At 35.8% G+C, this 18,997-nt stretch overlaps 1 protein-coding gene across 6 annotated transcripts in view; it reads left to right on the top strand.

Annotated features, from left to right (window-relative positions):
- The window catches only part of TLL1 (tolloid like 1), a 136,402-nt gene that overhangs the window by 83,015 nt on the left and 34,390 nt on the right, over positions 1 to 18,997 (top strand). For all 6 annotated transcript variants that reach the window (XM_065061388.1, XM_021287563.2, XM_065061387.1 and 3 more), the window contains 5 exons: positions 1,381 to 1,505; positions 8,477 to 8,592; positions 14,420 to 14,522; positions 15,906 to 16,022; positions 17,087 to 17,232. In XM_065061388.1, the coding sequence (XP_064917460.1) occupies positions 1,381 to 1,505; positions 8,477 to 8,592; positions 14,420 to 14,522; positions 15,906 to 16,022; positions 17,087 to 17,232 (607 nt within the window). The remainder of the gene's footprint in view (positions 1 to 1,380; positions 1,506 to 8,476; positions 8,593 to 14,419; positions 14,523 to 15,905; positions 16,023 to 17,086; positions 17,233 to 18,997) is intronic.

Raw genomic sequence — 18,997 nt, 5'->3', positions numbered from 1 at the left:
TGCCAGCTGTTTGTTGTTAGACTTTACTCACCTGGATAAGTAGTATAAATCACAAAATGTCATAAAGTTCTAGTCACACACAAGGATGTTGTTCATGCTGTATTAAAACTGTTACCAGTTGTTTCCATATTAAAATGTTAAGGCATTTAAGAAAATATTGTTTTCACATTTTTAAAAAGATGAATAGCACCAGTTTCAGGTTGTACTAAAAATGAGTGGAAACTAAAATTATAATTTATAGATACAAACAGTTTTTAAAATAATGATGTACCTTATTTCTAGAAACTGAATAATGCCATAAGAAGCTTATTTCACTGTTTAGATTAGGGTAACATCCTTTTTGCAAAGTTTCTAGTGATGCCACAAGAAATCTGACTGGGTAAAGAGAGTAGTATCTACCTACAATACTAACAATTTTTCATTTATTATAAATTTAAATTAAAAAGTTCTGTATTTATAAGCAGTATTCCTAACTACAAAGATCTTTACTGTTCATCTGGTTTTGGACCTACATTATGCCTGAAAATGCCAATTTTACTTTTCAATAAAAGCCCTACCACTATACAATAGAGTTAAAAAAAAAAAGAAAGAAAGAAAGATTTTAATCCATTAAATGTTATTTTGTGGGATTTAAGGTATTTTCAAATACTGTAACATGATAATATATTTTGCATCATGTTGAAAATTTGGGAAATTTTGAATAAAACTGCACATTTGGAACAAGCGTGCTTCTCTATTTCATCTAGTCAATTAGGGCATATGTTATTAAAGTCACATGTGGTAAGTTGATATGTTTTATTGTAAGCAAGCAGAGGGTTGCAAGTAAGCATTTATGTTTCAAAAGCAGCAGCAGCAGCTAGAGTAGGGCTAGATCTGTTATAATGCCTGACAGAATGATTGGCAAGAGTTCCTGACTTTATCTGCTCCCACACATTTAAGTTATACTTCAAGACTTCCCTTAAAAACTTTGTTAGAAATAAGAACTTTGTGGTTAAGAATTTGATGATGAGGCCTCATATATATATATATATGTATATATATTTATTTATTTATTTTATTTTTTTTTTCAGTCTAATGAGAGCTTAACAGCAGTGCCTTTTTCTGTGTAGTTTTAGTAGTAATAAGAGGGTTTAGCTACTGCTGTCTAACAAATAAAAAGCTGATATATTAATTGATGTACTGAAAGAAGATTATATTTGATAACTTTGTATATGACATGTTTTCTGTATTTGAAGTTCTACATTTTACTCTCTTGTTTATGACGCCACATGTAATTTCTAGATTTACAAAATAACAGTTGACATTCATAAAACTCAGACAGTTTTATGGCAGAAACCTGATAGGGTTTTTGGGGTCTATTTTTATTTTTATTTTTTTTAGGGGCATGTTTCTGGATACCATTCTCCCTTCCCGTGATGATAATGGTATACGACCTGCCATTGGCCAGCGTACTCGTCTAAGTAAAGGAGATATTGCACAGGCAAGAAAGCTGTATAGATGTCCAGGTATTTCACCACAAACAAAAACCACATACTAGCAACTGTTTGACTCGTTGTTCAAGAGGGATGATAAATTTTTTGAGTCAGCTGCTCAGCAGTCTCTTTCCATGTTGGCAACTGATGTAGGCAGTTCAAGAATTAAATAATAAAAAAACCTTGTAGGTAAGCTCTCTGGAATGCAAAGCACTTAAGGACAGATAAACTTAATGAAACAAGACCTTTTTTATTTGAATTCAAGCAGAGTGCACAAGGACCACGTTGAATTATTGCAATCAACTCTGAAAACATTACATTTTTGGAAAATTTCACAAATAACAAGCCAGGACAACTAAGTTGTAAACTTTTATGGAGGAACTGGTTAGAACTTATTACAAAGTTTCTATGGTTTTAACAGATACATTTAGTATTTGAATATCTTCTGCCTAATTCTAGCATCCTATAATTTCAGTGCATATTAATGTTTTATCTCAAAATAATGTTGGGGTAGAGTTGTTGTCTGTCTCAGAGACATAAGTGGCAAGTCTGGAGTAACCCAGAGTCAACCCTGTGGTTCTTGTTCTCTGTTGCTATTTCTTCACTCGGTGCTAGCAGTATGGTGGAAATCTGAAAGCAAAAGAGTTTACTTTCCTTGCTGTAGTTATGGCTAATGCCAGTTTTAGCTTTTGGTGTCAATTGAAGCAGTTCAGAAGTGACATCTCTCAGCAAGAATTTGCCAGCACGGTCCTTGTGTGAGGTGAGAAGTACCAGCTCTGTGCCACATAGGTTTTACAGCCCTCTTGCTCCTCGTGGGAATTGATGAAGTCTTAGTAACTATTTTAAGTCAGATATATAGCTACTTTTTACCACCTAATCAATACAGAGGGACTAAAAAGAGGGATCAGGACTGAAATGATGGAGCTGCTTCAAATTTGTATCAGCAGCAGTGGGATTTACTGAAGATCTGGGGCATCTGATGTGCGTTTTATGTACACTGTACAGCTGATATATGCTTCTCCTTTGTGCTGTAAGTACACTGAATCATAATGTTCTATATACCAAAAACATGCACAGTGCTTCTGGGCCTACCAGAGGAGAAACCACTTTAACACATTTTCTTTAACAACTGTTTTTTTTGGAATAATTTTTGCTATTTTCTTTTGGTACAGAAAGTACTGGAACAATGACATTCTTCTTGGCAGTAGTATTTCTAATAAGAGTACACAGAGAGCAACAATTTAATAAACGTAGAATACATTTATATTTTCATAAAAGATGAATTTTGGAGACAAAAATAATCTATAGAATCAAAACCACCATGAAAGTAGCTAGTATCTTATAACATTGACTTAAAAAAACATAAGCTTTTTACTGTATCTATAATACTCTAACATGCACTTTCAGTGAACTGAAAAAGATGCAATGTGATTTTTGAGCTAATGTTCAAATAGTTGTTTAGAGGTAATGTCCTTTTTGTATAGTTAATGAAAATGTGTAATGATGAGTTATCATTTCTTTCAAAGTCTTGAAAGTCTTGTTGAAAGTTAGTTTCACAGTTCTGTAATCCCATGTTTGTTCAGCGGGAGTACACACTTTAAAAGTAAGCTGTTTTTTGCAGCACTGGTGAACACAGGTTAGCAGGATAATAAAAATGAATGGTGGTTGCAGGATTGGGCTCCTTTTCTGGCACTTTGCTTTGGCAGATTTTGAGACAGAAGATGTTTGTTTTCTACCCTTACTTACTTAAGTCAGTCCATAAAATAGCATTTTAAGAGAGAGAAAAAGGCAGAAGGTTTTGCTACAAATTTTAAATAGCATACTATTTTATATGCTATTTTTTTCAGTTAAGATTTTTAATAGAAGCTGAATAACTGAATAACACAATGTGAACTTCAACACCTGATAAGGAAAGCAACTCTCTTAAAATTGCATGGTACTTATGATTTTCCAGCAAATAGTGACACTGCAAATTCAGACCTTATGTTTTTGGATTTGTGAAAAGAATCACGTGATCATTGTAGTGTTACAGCAATGAAATATCTGACACTGTGTTGTTTTGAAGGGCATGCTATATTTCCTATTTTGGACAAAAGATGCTAATCATGGTGTCTGCTTATGATAAAACAGCTGTGAATATTTTAAACATTAATATCTGCATTGTTTCATGTGTTTATTTGTGCTGCTTAAACATAATAAAATAAAAATACAGAAAACAATAACTTAAATCAGTATTTTCCAAGAACTGCACATCTTTGATAAAGTATTCCGTGGTATTGTGCATGTTTCCTTTGGACTTCTAGTTATTCCCGCAAGCAGCTTGTGCTCCAAGAAGCTGGCTGTATTTTCTGGGGCCTGTGAAAATTAAATTGAGCTTGGGAGTGTGGGACAATACAGCAGTGAGGCAGCTGTGGAGCAGCTCCTGGGTTTTTTTAGCTTGTGAGGATATTCAGGGTCATTATTCAGGGAAGGGCTTAGTGACTGAGAAACAGTTTTGATCTTGGTGAAGGCAAGGCATGAGATTTGATAACCTGTCTTTCATCAGCTAAGTGCTGGGACTCAAAAACTGAGCGGAAACAATTTTTGTTTAACTTTTTCTTAGGAATTTTGTCAAAGGAAAACGTAGTTGCTGATAGGGATCTGTTACATTTGAATACTGAGTTACATTGTTACACAATGGAGTAAATAAAAAAAAAAAGGAGAAAACAAGCAACTAAGTAGAGGGTCCTTCCTCTGCCACTCTTACTCTGGACTTTGAGTGTCTTGGCATTTGAAAACAGATCTTGAACTTCAAGGCTGAATGTATTTCAATGGTTTTCAGACTGTCTAATCTAGTAATAGAATATGTTTTCTCCTGGTATAGTTACTGAAATTTCAACACAGGTCTATCTTTATAGTTTTACCTGGGAATTGTAGTCGATTTAAAATTCATTTGTAGTTTTACAGGAGAAAGAGAATAAGAAAGGGAAGTGATGGAAAAGGATACTCTTAGGTAGAAAGAGAGGACAAGGAATAAGTGAGTAGAGTGGAACTGAATAACAGATGGGAAAGAAGGCTCAGAATGGCAGAAGAAAACTGTTCAGAGAAAGCGAAGGTAGATGGAAGAAGTTCAGCAAATTTATAAATTGCCAGGGTCTGCGACAACGAGGAAGAGAGCAGATGAAGGATACCTAGCCTGGCTTGAGTTTTGTGCTATTCTCACTGTTCCTCAGGCTTAACTTGCTGCAATCTCTATTTTATTGGTAATGAGTGTTCACCTTCAAATGTCAGCCCTTATTCACTACTTATGGGGGATTAAATTTTCTAGATTAAGATCATCTCCTTATATCTATAAAGGGGAAAATATTTTTTGAGCTCTGTGGCAGTTTTATAAGCCGTATATGAATAGTTGTACAGATTTGGGTCCAAGTAAAAAGTATTAAAGAACGCTCTTTGGAAAAGGGTAAGCTTAAATTAGCTGTATATGACAGTATGTACTTGCTTGTGCTATGGTCAAAGGAAAGAGAGTTGTTTTCCTAAGTGTCCTGGAAAATCTGGGCTTCATCATTTGCAGGTTTCATTATAATCCTTAATTGACCCTGACTGTGTGTGTAGGCCAGCCCAGAGAGGTGTTCTACATAGGCTGTGTAATTGAACACTGCCACAGGGTTCACTGGTAGAAATCGCTTTGTATAAGCATATAATGTACCTGCTGTTTGCAACAATTGCTAATCTTCACAAGGAGAAGCACAGAAAGTCTTATCAGAAGTCTAACCTTCTCAAGATGTAAAACAGACAGGAGATTGGGTTTTCATTGGAGGGTGTGGTGGGTAGAGCTAAAGTGACATTTCTGCAAGTAGTCTAGCCTAGTAAAACTGCAATAAGGCATGACATTTGGGAAAGGGGAAGGGAAAACATCAGAAAAAACATTGGCAATGTTAATAATGAAAAATGGAATATAAATGTACAAATGCTTTATAAAACAGAGGCATATAAGACAGAAGTTTAATTAATTTCTTTTGACATGAAATACAGTAAGATTAATTCTTAGAAAATTTAAATGCATATCCCATACTATAATTTTACTTTTACATTTCTTTCTCAAAGTGGAGCCTATTACTAATGGACAAGATGATCTTTCGAGGTCCCTTCCAATCCCTAACATTCTGTGATTCTGTAACATTCTGTGATTGTCACAAGCTAAAATGTTTATAATATGACATTTTATAAGCCTAATCACAAATAATGCAGTTGTCACAGTTCAATTATAGAGAAAACCCTTAAATTCTCTAGTGATGGAGTTTTAATTGTTTCAGCTACTATTGACCCATTGCAGAGGAATATGCTTTTAAACAAGAAATGCCAAAATATCACCCTGTCTACAACAGCTCTGGAAGCCAGCTTGGATTTCATCCCATAGAAAATTAATTCAGCTATCGATTGATCTAAGCTCTTCTTGTTACATTTCCCTTGAGTAAACAGGAATTTTAAATTAAATTGTAAATATGGTGAAATACATAAAACCCAAACATATTTTATAAATTCTAGTTGTGTTAATTCTTATTAGAAATTATCCAATTACATTTTTTATGTATCCCTGGAGTTCAGAAATAGTTATGAAAATTTTGATTTGTTAGAGAGCTCTCAGGCATTTAATATAGATATAAGTTAAATTGTTGGATTTACCAGCTTTAGCCTATATAGCCTTATTCTGTAAGTCCTAGAAAAATAACGTGTTCTGTGGCAGCTTTTTGCAACTTAAAATTCACACTTTTATGGCTGCATACAAGTTCTGACTATAGAGCATGGAGTGTTATTAATACTCTGAAGAAAATAATCCTACACTCTGTATGAGAGAGAAAAATTCTAAAATGTTTTCAAAAATGTGAAGCTCTTATGCTTAATTCATTGGTGTTTACTTTTATAATGGGCTGATTTAGGGACTTAACACAGTAAGGGGGAAGTAATGCCAGGGTCTTCCTCCTCTCCTTTTACTAATTGCAGGGCTGCATTTGAACTGATATCTCATATGTCCTACATGCTTTATAGCATTTTATTTGCTTACATATGTCACATTATGTGAGCATGTGTATTGCATGACTTCATAATCAGTTTTTGTGAGTCAAAGTTATTTGAAAAAAATACAACGTGAGTAGAAAAGGTTGGACAAAGGCATTCTCCATCTCTCATCACGTCATCATCTCTAAGCTTGCTTAGTAATGGTAGTGCTGTTGAAATAGTTATAGCTAGAACAAACAGAAGATGCACTAAAGCTTGAAATATGGTTGTATGCCTCATAAGAGTACACTGATTTAGTTTAGTCCCAATGAAGCCATGCATGAGGGGAAGAACAAAAGAGGGCTCTAAAAGTGGTGAGCAAGTACTTGGATCCTCACGGATCTCCAGAGTCTTGTGTGCATCTGCTGTACAGGACATCTCTTTGGGCTCAGCTTTCCTTTACTCCTGTACAAGTTTACAGTTTTACTCCTGGCCTTATCTTAGGTTCTTTACATATGCACTGCAAGATACGATACAGCTCACTAGCGCTAGGGGAACCCGGTGCAGTACTCTGCAATTTATTTAAGTTTGCATTCAGTGCTGAGTTAAAAATAAATTGTGGTTAATTACGGGCATAGCCTTTTCACTGAAAGGGATTTTTACAGAAACAATTATTTAGCACTGAATACCTTTTGTGCATGTGTCATTTACTGTGGCTGCCCGCAATTTTTTAAAGATAAAACCACTTTTTCTTTTTTTTTTTTTTTTTTTTCAAATGAGGAGAGGATTTTTTTTTTTTTTCCTTCCTAAAGGACATGGTGAAGGTGACTTTAGTCATTATTTTTTTTTTGGCTGGGGGAAGCTGCACCAATATTTCTTCTCTCTCCTCACCACAAGAACCACTTCAGTGTCAGAGAGCATACTTAATGCCTTGAATGTAGCTTATGCCTGATATTACAGTGTAGTTGTCAGTTTACATTTTATATGCATTTTAACAAGACAGCCTTTACAGCTGTGTTGTCTGACTTTGTCATAAACAATCTGTTCCTTTGTCCCCTTCTATTTAAAGATTTTCCAGTTCTTTTATAATTCATTGAGGTTTTGATGATACAGTAGTTCACCTGCTGGCAGTGGTAGCACTGTAATTTGAAAGCACTGCAGATCTGATTATACTGTCAGTCAAGGGATAATATTCTCAAATTCACATCTCATGTATCACACCTGCAAAATCGATGGGTGAAATAACTTGATTAAGGTCAAACAAGATGACTGAGGTATGACACCCAACCAGAATCGGTTTTAGTGGTGCAGAATATCAGGAGCTTCCAATGCTATATTTTAGTGTGAAAAGGAATTATTAATCAGTCTGCCAGCAGCTAGTAGCGTGATTGGCAGGTCAGATATGGGTGCTGAAATAATCAATAATAAAGAAAATAAAAGCCTTTGATATTTTAGGACTTTACATTTGCTTTGCATTATTACTCGTGTCTACAAATCACTGTTACAAGAGATTTTGTTGAATGTAGAATTTAGTTTTCTATAGCAATGTAAATGAGTGACTTTAGGTCAGATCAGTCTCTCGTGGGCAAAGTACTAAATTAAATTAAACCACTGATGAAATTTCAGCATGGTGTTAATCATGCCGTGCCAGCTTTTGTTTAACTTTTTAGTTCTCAAAGGATGTGTCTGAGAGTGTGGCTTTTTTTTTTTTTCCCCACCAAAGTTATATGTTTAATGTTGCAGTTGATTGACAGCAAAGACATTTTTAAGACGGATGTAATTTGGGTTATGTGAGCAGACAGTACACAATTGAAAAAGTTAATGGAATAAAAACATCCTGTGCAAAATGGAATGAATCTCAGACTGGCTTAAAATCATGGTTTTGAATAAATCATAAAATAACTAGTCTGTTTTCTCTTCTGCATCTGCAGTGAGTTAAATGTATTCTGAGTAGACATTGGAAAGATGCATTATTCTCTTAGGTGTATTCAATTTTATATTTTTTCACTCTATTTTATTTCTTTCAGCCTGTGGAGAAACACTGCAGGAATCTACCGGCAACTTTTCCTCTCCAGGATTTCCAAATGGTTATCCTTCCTATACACACTGCATATGGAGGATCTCTGTGACCCCTGGGGAGAAGGTACTTTGACATTCCCTCAGATAAACTCATATACAATTTTTAAAGTAAAGCGTTGTGTTTCTTTAGCTCTTCATTTAAGTTTAAAGCTTCCACAGTAATTGAAAATGGTGGTATGCCAGAGAAAAGTCTCTTGAATTAGACCATGAAGTATTTGCCATTTACTTCACTTTGGTCTGTGGCATTAAAACCACATCCATTCAGTGGGTCTTTGTGTGAAATGAAGTCATTATTTCAATCTGCTACGTGTTTGCATTATGAAATCTCTTCAAAACTGGCTTCTAATTCAGTTGGTAGCTGGGTGGAAGAGAGAGTTCAGGCTCCTGGAGGGTTGTTTCTCCAGCACGGGCTCAGGTGAGCTGACTGAGCTGTAGGGAGCTGATAGCCAGGCACTGCCTAAGGAACCTCTTAATATGCTGAATGAGGTTTTTTTCTTTCTTAAGTGAAAAAGTAATGTAACAGGGTAAAGAAAATGTCACTTTAGGTATTCCTTGGTATCATTCCAGTGCATATACTTCTACTTTCTGGGCTTCAATTTTAGGGGAAAAAAGTGAAAAGAGAAATATTGGCTTGGTGAGAAGGTTCGGGGAGAGAAGTGTGCCATCCTAGTGAAGGCAAAACCCGTTCTTCTTGTGTACATTTTCAAAATGTGCTAGCTGAATCTTGTTTTGAATTATTGGCTCAAATATTAGCCTACCTCAAAATAAACAAGGGTAGAAGGAGTGATGGGAAGTTTCATCTGAGACAAAACATACAGGACAAAAAAAAGAGGTTTTTTACAAGTGGTGGCCAGTATTAAGCAAATACAACATAAGGACAGAAATATGGAACCCAGCACCAGCCTCAGTACTACACAGTCCAAAGAGGAAAACCCAGCATTTTCCTCCAGATATTTCAGTCAGTTTTGTCATTTGTCTCCCAGTCCATTCTGGACATAGTTTTCTCCTGGTTGGATTATCTTGTTCTATGTTTCTTTCAGGTCAGGGTCCTGGTAGATACCAAGAATATATATTCTTGATGTGCTAATAGATCCTGAGGAGCAATAAGAGCATATGCTACTGTTGGAGAGGAAAGCAAAGTCACTTGGAAAGTGTTTGCCCTTCTCTGGGCAAAAGCCAGAGACAGGAGGAAAAATAAACACATTCTGTGCTGGGAGGGTGTGGGTGGCTCTGCAGGTTGGCAGGGAAAAACAAATGAAAACAGATGAATAAGAGAAGGTTTGCGCAAAAGGTGCAAATTAATCTAGATAGGTAATATCTCCATTATTTGTGTTGCTTCTTAGACACTACTGTGAAAACAACAAAAATGTCTTAGCCCCCAGCCATTTTTTTAACCATTCCTTAGTTAAAAAAATTTAAAATGTAGTGTTCAACTACAATTATTATTGGCTTTTAAAAACAATATGTGAGTTGGAAAATGGTTGGGCTTAGGTATTCATAGCATATTCCAACTTTGTGTAAGTTTATCTCTGACTGTTAGTGTAATTGTAGTATATTTGTAAGACTATTATGTCTTGAGATTGTAACCAGTTTCCTTCTCATCCTGCCTCCCATCCCAAATGGGGCAAAAGACTAAACACAATTTTCTAATTGAAATTTGATGTGCCAAGTCAAGTCTATAAGACACTGTTCTAACCTCCAGTTCTCGTAGTCTCCATATACTTCAGTAAGAATTACATAAATTATATTTGTGCTAATGTCAAAAAATCTGTTTGTCAATGCTGTTCCCATAGGATTTTGTCTGTCTTGAGGTGAAGGACCCTATTTGCAGCAAGTACTTAATGTGAATAGCAGATAGCAGAAATGAGGTCTAAATCTTAACTAATGAATATATTAAGGTACATTGGACACATTATGCTCAATCCCAAATTTTCTTAATAAATTATGATAACATATTCATGTTATGAAGGAAAAATAAAAACATATTTAATTTTTTATTGTTTTGTTTGCTGCTTTGACCCTGATAGATCTCAGAAATGTTGTGCGGAGGTTAGAGTATCTGAGTACATCACATCATGTTCTGAAACATCAGTGAGCACTTCAGTCACCTAAAAATAAACTGAAAAAGCATCGGTCCAGATTGTCTAGTTCTCATCTCTTATTTATTGATATTTAAAGTTGTACTGTTTGAGCATAGTTTAGAGGACTTCTGTTCTATCCATGCTGCCTTCTACGAATATAGACACTTCTGATCTTTGATATCAGAAAACTCAATGAAGGACAGGACTTCAGTGGTATGCACTAGCTGCAGCATTCCTTTTATTGGTAGACATTGTAAATTGCCAGTCCAACCTAAAATGTGTGCAACGCTATTATTAAAAAAAAGTAGTTCATTAATCTTTTATTTTCTCTCAAGATTTAAGACTTTATGGTAAACATCTACACACAGTATATCTATACACAGTAAAATCTCTAGAGGAGGATGGTGTTAGTAATACCGTATGCCCTCTGCCAGGGTGAATCCTGCCTTCTGGTGTGTAGAAATTTTGTTGGCTTAGGGAGTTGCAACTATGCCAGTGGTTTTTTTTTTTTTCAAATCTGCCTTTTTCAATAGGTTACGTTACTTTCCAGTTTTCCTTAATGTTTTATTTAGCCTGAATGATAAAATAGGACAGATAAATCCTTGGTTGATACAGGAAAAATGCTACTTACAGAAAACTTAGTTAGTTCTATATGGTGTTTGCTGTATATTTTGTGCTTTCTTATCCCAGGTAGCAGGAGGTATGATATATTCTCTCTGAAGCTGCAGTATCACAATTGAATCTACTGTGTAATCAATAATTCCTTAATTGTGCTGACATACACCCATTGATTGTTTTTCTTATGAAGACTCAGACATCCTGTCCCCTTGAACAAGCTCTGCCTTGTCTGTAGCTCTGTTTAATACCTTGCAGAACTGGAAATCAGAATCTTAAATATATTTGTACTTGTTTGGTTCCTGACCAGAAATCCCGCTGTGACAGATTGAGGGTTCTGCCTATGCACAGCTAATGAATTCTGGTCTATGTTAAGGAATTGCTGTATCATGGAATACCTTGCTATGTCAAAGTGAGAAAGGGCTGTGAAGGTTATTTAATATCGTTTCAAAGGAGGGGACCATTAAGGACAGTCATTAAAATTTAATGGTTTCCATTCAGATAGCAGCACTTTGAGACAATGACATGATCACATTTAAGTAAAATAATCCTTTTCCCAACTCTGTTCTGGTAACTAAGGTTTGGAAAAAGGCACATTTCCAAAGGGAAAAGAAAGAAATCTGATGTTTCAGCTGTGTCATGGAAAATGGAAAACTTGCGGCTATACTGGTGAGAGACCTCCAGGTTCTACACAGCTGAGCCAATGGAGGAGGTATAGGATGTGGCTTCCATAACTTGCTTCCAACAGAGCCAGCTGGGTTAGTTTAAGCGGCTGTGGAAGGTAGCCTGACCTTAACCCAGCTATCTGCATCTCATTTGGGGACAGAAAAAAGGTCCTTCTTGTGAACCTCTGCACAACTGGGGTGAAGTAAGCATGGGTGGAAAAGGACAAGGAGACTGCTAAGGGCTGTAGGGTTTTCAAGTAGTATGGCTGGGTACAGAGATACCTACCTATGGTCTGAGAAACTCAGGGTTGTATTTCCAAAGCATCGAACTAATGTTGAAGCAGACGTTCTTTACATACAGATCTGAGACTAAATTATTGTCTCCCATTGTGGCTCTAAAATGACAGAAGGAAGGGGCCAAAAGAGAGAGGGCAGACTATATTAGTTGCCTCTGCTATGCTAAAATTATACGAAAGCTGCTTGTGGGGAGTTCCCATGGAGAACACAGTGCTAGGGGCAGACTGCTGTTTAAGAAACCCTTTTGCAGGCTTTGTGGATGTGATAGCAGCTTGTGGATGTGTATGTTTGGCTATACTGAACCATCAGAACTGGGATGCATTTCGTCAGTGTTGTCCTGATGGTCCTTGGCATGCTTCATGTCCCATACCTTCATTCCACAAGGCTGTGGCTGCCAGCAGACTGTGCCTCACTGTACAAGACTCCTGGCTGTTGTTTTTTGTGTAGCCTTACAGATTTTTTTCTGTTTCCTGCAGCATCATGGCAGTAAAGGCGAAGCTAATAGAATCACTTGTGAGCTTGATCTTCCAATCAGTCAGTAGTCTCAGCACTAAGGGTTAAGAGAAGATACAGCATTTAAGATTAAATCAGAAAGTTTCCCAATCTCCATTAAGACAAAAGAGATTTTTGAGAATGTAGTTGCTCATATGGATGTATTTAGTTATTTTTTGTGGAAAGTAAGTGAAAGCAAAACCATTGCTAGCCTAATATCAAGACATATAGTGTTTTGCTATGAAAGAATGTCTTCAGTTTGCATTGTTTGGAGAAGAGCCTTATTGTGACTCTCTACCAACTAACCTACACACCCAAACCATTTGCCTTTGTATTATATTTAGATTAGCTTCATCCAACAGCTAATAGATTTTGTCTTCTCAAAATTCAACAGTTGGAAAAAGTTTTGCCTTTCTGGTTTAATATTGTGCTATGTTGTGGTTGAAGACACACATGGTACCTTCAGAGGGGATAGAAGTAAACCATCTTGTCTGACTATCTGGGCCTGTTGTTTCAGTTATGGTGTTATATTTCATTCTTGCAGCTGGACTAAGGGTAAATTCCTCTCCTTTCAACTGACACTCACAGCTGCTTCATAGGCTGCCATGGAGATTTATTTTTGCAGTGTGAGGTATTTGCTACTGTGCAGCGATTCATGTTTGCTTTATAATAGCATGTTTCACTTGTGAGTTCCCAAGATCCAGCTAAAAATAAAACCACTTCTATGTTAATATATGAATAAAGATTTTTAGTTAGGTTGAAACATTTATTAATTTCCACTGAGGAACTGATATGGGAGAAGATCGATTCTTTTTCCAAATACACCTAAATCTAATGAAAGAGTATGATTTGGAAATTATTCAATAATACAAAATATTAATGATTTTTAATCTTCTTGTTTGGACTAATCCCTGCAATTGCAGGCTGTGTTGCTAAGACTGTCCCAGTCAGTCAGGGCCCAAATTGTAGCTGTTGTGTCATCCTGTGGTCCAGGACGAATCCTACTCCTTTGTTAAAAGTGTAAGTTTATGGCTGTTTAGTATTATTATTTCTAAACCAAAGTGGGTTAATGTAGTGGTCTAGGGTAGGCCTGATATTATGTATTGAAAATATGCCTGTTTACAGATGTGATCAGTAAGAGTCCAAGTTCAAAAGTTCTCAGATTTCTGTATAAAAAGCTTTATTTCAATTTCATCAAGAGTCATTAAGGGACCGTGTACCATTTGTTTTAGTGGTATTGCTTTCGGCATTCTGGTCCACTTTTGTCAATATTTGACTTGTCTGAAAGTAAATTATCAAAACAGTAGTGGAAGGAAACAATAACCAAAACAAAATGATAGTTTTCTTTTTACAGCTGTCAGTACTTATTATAGCCACAATGGAATGGAAGAAGAATTGGCAAGAGAATTACAAATAACATACTTAAAATTATATTAGCACATTATTTTACCTTATTAGCATTCTCAAACTTTTTTTCTCAGTGAAAAGCTCCCTGTAAGAATGAAATGTGAGTAGTCTGTCTTGAATCTGCTCAAATACTTAAGATTAAGTAAAAAAACCTTTAATGTTCCCAAACAACTTCTGCTTACTATAAGGAATAGTTGAGGAGAGGCTAATGAAGTGTCTAGGCAGTTGGAATCCTATTACGGGTGACCACTATGGCTTCAGCTCTACAAAATGTTGTTGAGATCATTTTCTTTTATTAACCGCAAGTGATTTAATTAGGTGTTCTCCTCTGCAGATTGTTTTAAACTTCACCACCATGGACCTTTACAAGAGCAGTCTCTGTTGGTATGACTATATTGAAGTAAGAGATGGCTACTGGAGAAAATCGCCTCTGCTTGGTATGCAACTGTTGAATGCTGCACTATCCAGTTACCACAGTCACTCTGTTCAGTGGACTTGCTTGCTGTTGAACTCACAACAAACCTCTTGGGTGTTAGGCGTCTAGAATGTATGAAAACTTGGAGATGGGAAAAACTCTAAATGGCTTCAAATAAATGGTTTATTTGACTTCAGTCCTCAAGCCTTCCCTTATTGCAGCTTCCTATGTGGAAAGGTGAAAACTATAAAATGTGCAACCTTTTGCTTATGGTTGCTAAAATATGAAGTTATCATAGTTTTGTTCAGAGAAATGGGGAAATAGTAAAGAGACAAATCTGTAGAGCGTGTGGTGGGAAAATCCATAGAGCACATGATGAACACCTGCACTGTGACTGACAGCACCCATTGTAGAGTTGTACTTATCAGATCTGTTCCTGTACTTTTAAAATTATGAATAGAAAATTACTTCTATTACTTCTTTGCATGCCCTTCCCTGCTCTTGCAGAGAAAAGATATGCAAAGTAATGATGAGTTAAGTCTTAAAGCTGCTGGAATTGTGCAGGAAGCTGCAGCCATTCCTAATTCAGAGGGCTGGTAGGGAGATTTCATGCCCCGTAATTCCACTGCCCAATCCAGAGGCCCAGTTTGACACCCTGTGATCTTCTGTGATGGAAACTGGGGATTTCACACCACAGGAAACAGGAATGTCTCCACCTTATGGGGTCAGCTTTGTTGTTGTTTTTAGAACGAAGACTAACACTGTTTGTTAGCATCTTAAGAACCAGAATTTAAAAACAGCAAGAAAGAAAGAGGGCAGTAGATACATAGGATAACTTTCTAACAATAGTGACTATTTTCTCAACCTTAAAAAGAAATGAAAAAACAATTAAGACCAGATGGTAATTGCCTTCTTCATGTTGTCTTCTCTGTCACCTAGACAAACAGAAATTTCACCTACGTAGGCTGAATTTAAGAGGATAATATAGTCTGGGGTCATTTGGATGCTAGTTTTTAAATCTCTTTGGTCCTTAGACACAATGTGTGGTATTATTGTGACCTAGATTATGTTCCTCTCTTAAGGTTAGTACTCACTTTTCACTTCCAAAATGTGTGGCTTTGTATGTATAGAAACAATCTATAACAATGATTTTTCTACTCTAGTTTTTTTACTTAGGCTTGTGAACCTGACTGCAATGAAAAGAAGTGCTGAAAGCTTTATAATAAAATCCTTGTGTATTAGGTCCTGATCTGTAGAAATAAATGTGTTTAATCAAAAGCGTGTGAATAGTTCCACTGAGTTGGTTATGCTACTTCTGCTTATAATGTTAAACACTTGTATAAATGTTTGCAGCGTTTGTCTTCAGAAGTGGCAGAAAATGCAGTTACTGGTTGCATGTTTTTAGGCAGGTTTTGTGGTGACAAACTGCCAGAAGTCCTCTCATCTTCCGACAGCAGGATGTGGATTGAGTTCCGCAGCAGCAGCAACTGGGTTGGGAAAGGTTTTGCAGCAGTTTATGAAGGTAAGCCTCTTACAGCATTAAAAATAACTTGATTATGGAGGAAAAATATTAACCATATACCTTTGGATATTAAAAAAAAAAAGTCAGAAAGTCAGAAATAACCTTATATGAAATTGGTATTTTATTGCTAAAAGAGATAGTAGGTGTTAACTTAGCAGACAGTACATTTTGAAACTCTTCCTGTGATCAGATTTCAAATGACCTTGTTTCTACAGACACTACTGCTGATAATCATAAGCATTTTTACCAGTCACTTAATTAACTAAATGTGAATGTTCTTGTGCTTAGTGCGTGGGAAGCTTTCTTTGAGTACTTTCTGTATTCTTCAGAAAAATCTGACTTAGGTTTTCCGTATGCTCTGGGACTACTTAAAAGAGACACTCTCACACACTGAGTCTATTAGCAACTCAGCATTCACCTGTTTAAAATAGAACCTGTTTTCTTAAATATCGAATGTGTGGTAGTAAACTTGTGATTTAGTTGATATTCACAGACTTTTATATGGTTATCAGTATGGACCCTGAAAAGTGCATCTACTTTTCATGAAAGTTTTTTTATTTATATTACCTGTTTCTTCAAATTCAGTGTCAGTTTGAAGTAATAAACTGTAGGTTAAAGTGTAAAGATCATTATAAAATGAGATTTCTATCTTATTTGTGTCTTTCCAGAGGTTAGTAAATATTGATGAAGAATGTTTATATTTCATCAATATATTTCAATGAATACATTTCTAAGCGTGAACAAAGAGTAAAATGTAATTATTTTGACCTTTTGAATATACTCTGTAAAAAGTATAGATACAGGTTATCCATGATTCCAAAGTCTTCCTGAAAACTGTAGGCATGTTTAGAGCTATTGGAAATGCAGGATTATATTTGCTAACTGAAATACGTATAGTGGTTTAAATGTATTGTGTTTTCTAGAATTTGGCCTTGGTAGACTTCTAAAATCTTCTTCAGAATAATCTTATAATTAATTTTTAAAAATGGAGCATAAATTGTCGGTTTGGGCATGGGGAACAGAAAATGGCATCATTTACAATAAGAATTTTATGCTTTTTTCAGCTATTTGTGGAGGTGAAATCCACAAAAATGAAGGCCAGATCCAGTCTCCAAATTATCCTGATGACTACAGGCCAATGAAGGAATGTGTGTGGAAAATAACAGTGTCAGAAAACTACAATGTAGGATTAACCTTTCAAGCATTTGAGGTAAAGCCTTTTAACTGATCTCAGAAAAGCATCTAGTGGATAAGTGACAATGACATATAAGGGAATCCTCATTAAACCTGTGAATTAATTTAAGAATCCTCTATGAAAAATAATCTCAAGAATCCAATTCTACTCTCCATGAAACCTTCCTTTCTGCAAAAATTTTCAAGACTAAAGGTTTTTCTATGCTATTCAAATTGGAATGTTTATTGACAATAATCACAGTTTAAAAAATACATAATCCAGTTCAGCAAGGATGTTTTAATATTATGTTAAATAATACGACTTTTTAATCTTTGCTAAATCTTACTGTTAAAAAGGAATATCTATTTGGAAAGAAACTACTGTGTTTTTTGGCTTGTGTTTTGAGAAGAAAGAAAGAAAAAAAAAAGCCTACTTAAATTCAGTTTCCAAACCTATATTTAGAGAGGAAAGAAAAAAAGCCATGATGAGTCATACTTATGTGTCTTTAGTGCACATCTCTCTGTGTATAACATTGCTAAACAGTGGTAAACAGTTGTATAACAAGGAAAAGTAATAATTCACGTGTCTTTTTTATACATGCACAGTACACTGGTTTGAAGTTTGTAGATAAATTTAGTAACATACTTTAAGTTCACTTGTTTAATTTGAATATGCCTCAGCAGTAATGACATGAAGAAATTTTTTTTTAATCTAAAATTTATTTGCTTTATGGTGCACATAGATATAAACACATATATTGCAAATATGGATATAATTTTCAGCCTGTAATTATAGTCTTTCAAACAGAGTTCAGGGGTATGGTACATTTTTGCTATGGCTGATGAAAGGTCTGAGCATGAGATAAGAAGGGTTTGAGACTTCTTCAGCAATTATGAATAAAAACAATGGAAAATTTAATAGTTTCATAAATTCTATATAATTTTACTTTTTTTTCATATCCTGAGTTAATGTTGGATCTAATGTAGACAAGATCAGCTCTCCCTGCCCAAATGCCATTCAGACTCTGCATGACCTGGCTCAAGATTGCTTAACGTAGCATGTCAGTCTCTCTTTTTAAGCACTGTTGAAAATGAAAAATGTTTTCAGTAACTTTACATAATTTACTGAGTAGATATGGAGCTTTTCTAGTCTGCCATTGGTGCTCAGTATTTTTTTATGTGATCCCAAGGGAAATGGCACTGTACCTCTGCATAAGAAACTTGGTGCTGTATTTGATCTCCATTGCTTGAACTGACTTCAGTTCAGTGTCACCAAACAGTGGGTTATTTGCAAGTGTGAAGATGGCATGTTCATGCCGCAACATACAGAAAAGAGAAGCAAATGACCAGCAAATGAGAGCACAATTTAGTAGGCTAGTGGTTAAGGCTATAAGAATTGTAGAGTTTTCCCCCAGACTATTTAGTATTATGGCACTCTCTAGAGGTGAAATGTGTGGACTGATACCTCATAACAAGAAAGGAAATTGAGCAGAAGTATAGTTGAGTGGTAGTTTCAAGTTGGTGCCTCTTCTTGATGTATTTTCAAAAAAAAAAAAAAAAAAAAAAAAATTTCCAACAGTGGGGAGTTGAAAAGCACATACTTTTCTAGGGAGAATCTGTGTTATGATTCCAGAGTGGCAAGAGACCCTTGAGCACCAAATGAGGTGCCCCAGAAAGGCACAAGACTTCTGTTAGATCTGTCTTTGTGGTGTTTCTTATTGGCTTGTCCACGAGGTTCCTCGCTGAAAGTGAGAGTTGCTTTGGAAACTGCTCTGCAGTGCCTCGCCTAGACGTTTGCTGCT

The sequence above is a fragment of the Columba livia genome, chromosome 4 (genome assembly GCF_036013475.1).
Source record: "Columba livia isolate bColLiv1 breed racing homer chromosome 4, bColLiv1.pat.W.v2, whole genome shotgun sequence".
NCBI classification, from domain to species: Eukaryota; Metazoa; Chordata; class Aves; order Columbiformes; family Columbidae; genus Columba; species Columba livia.
This window is presented reverse-complemented; position numbering and strand designations above follow the sequence as displayed.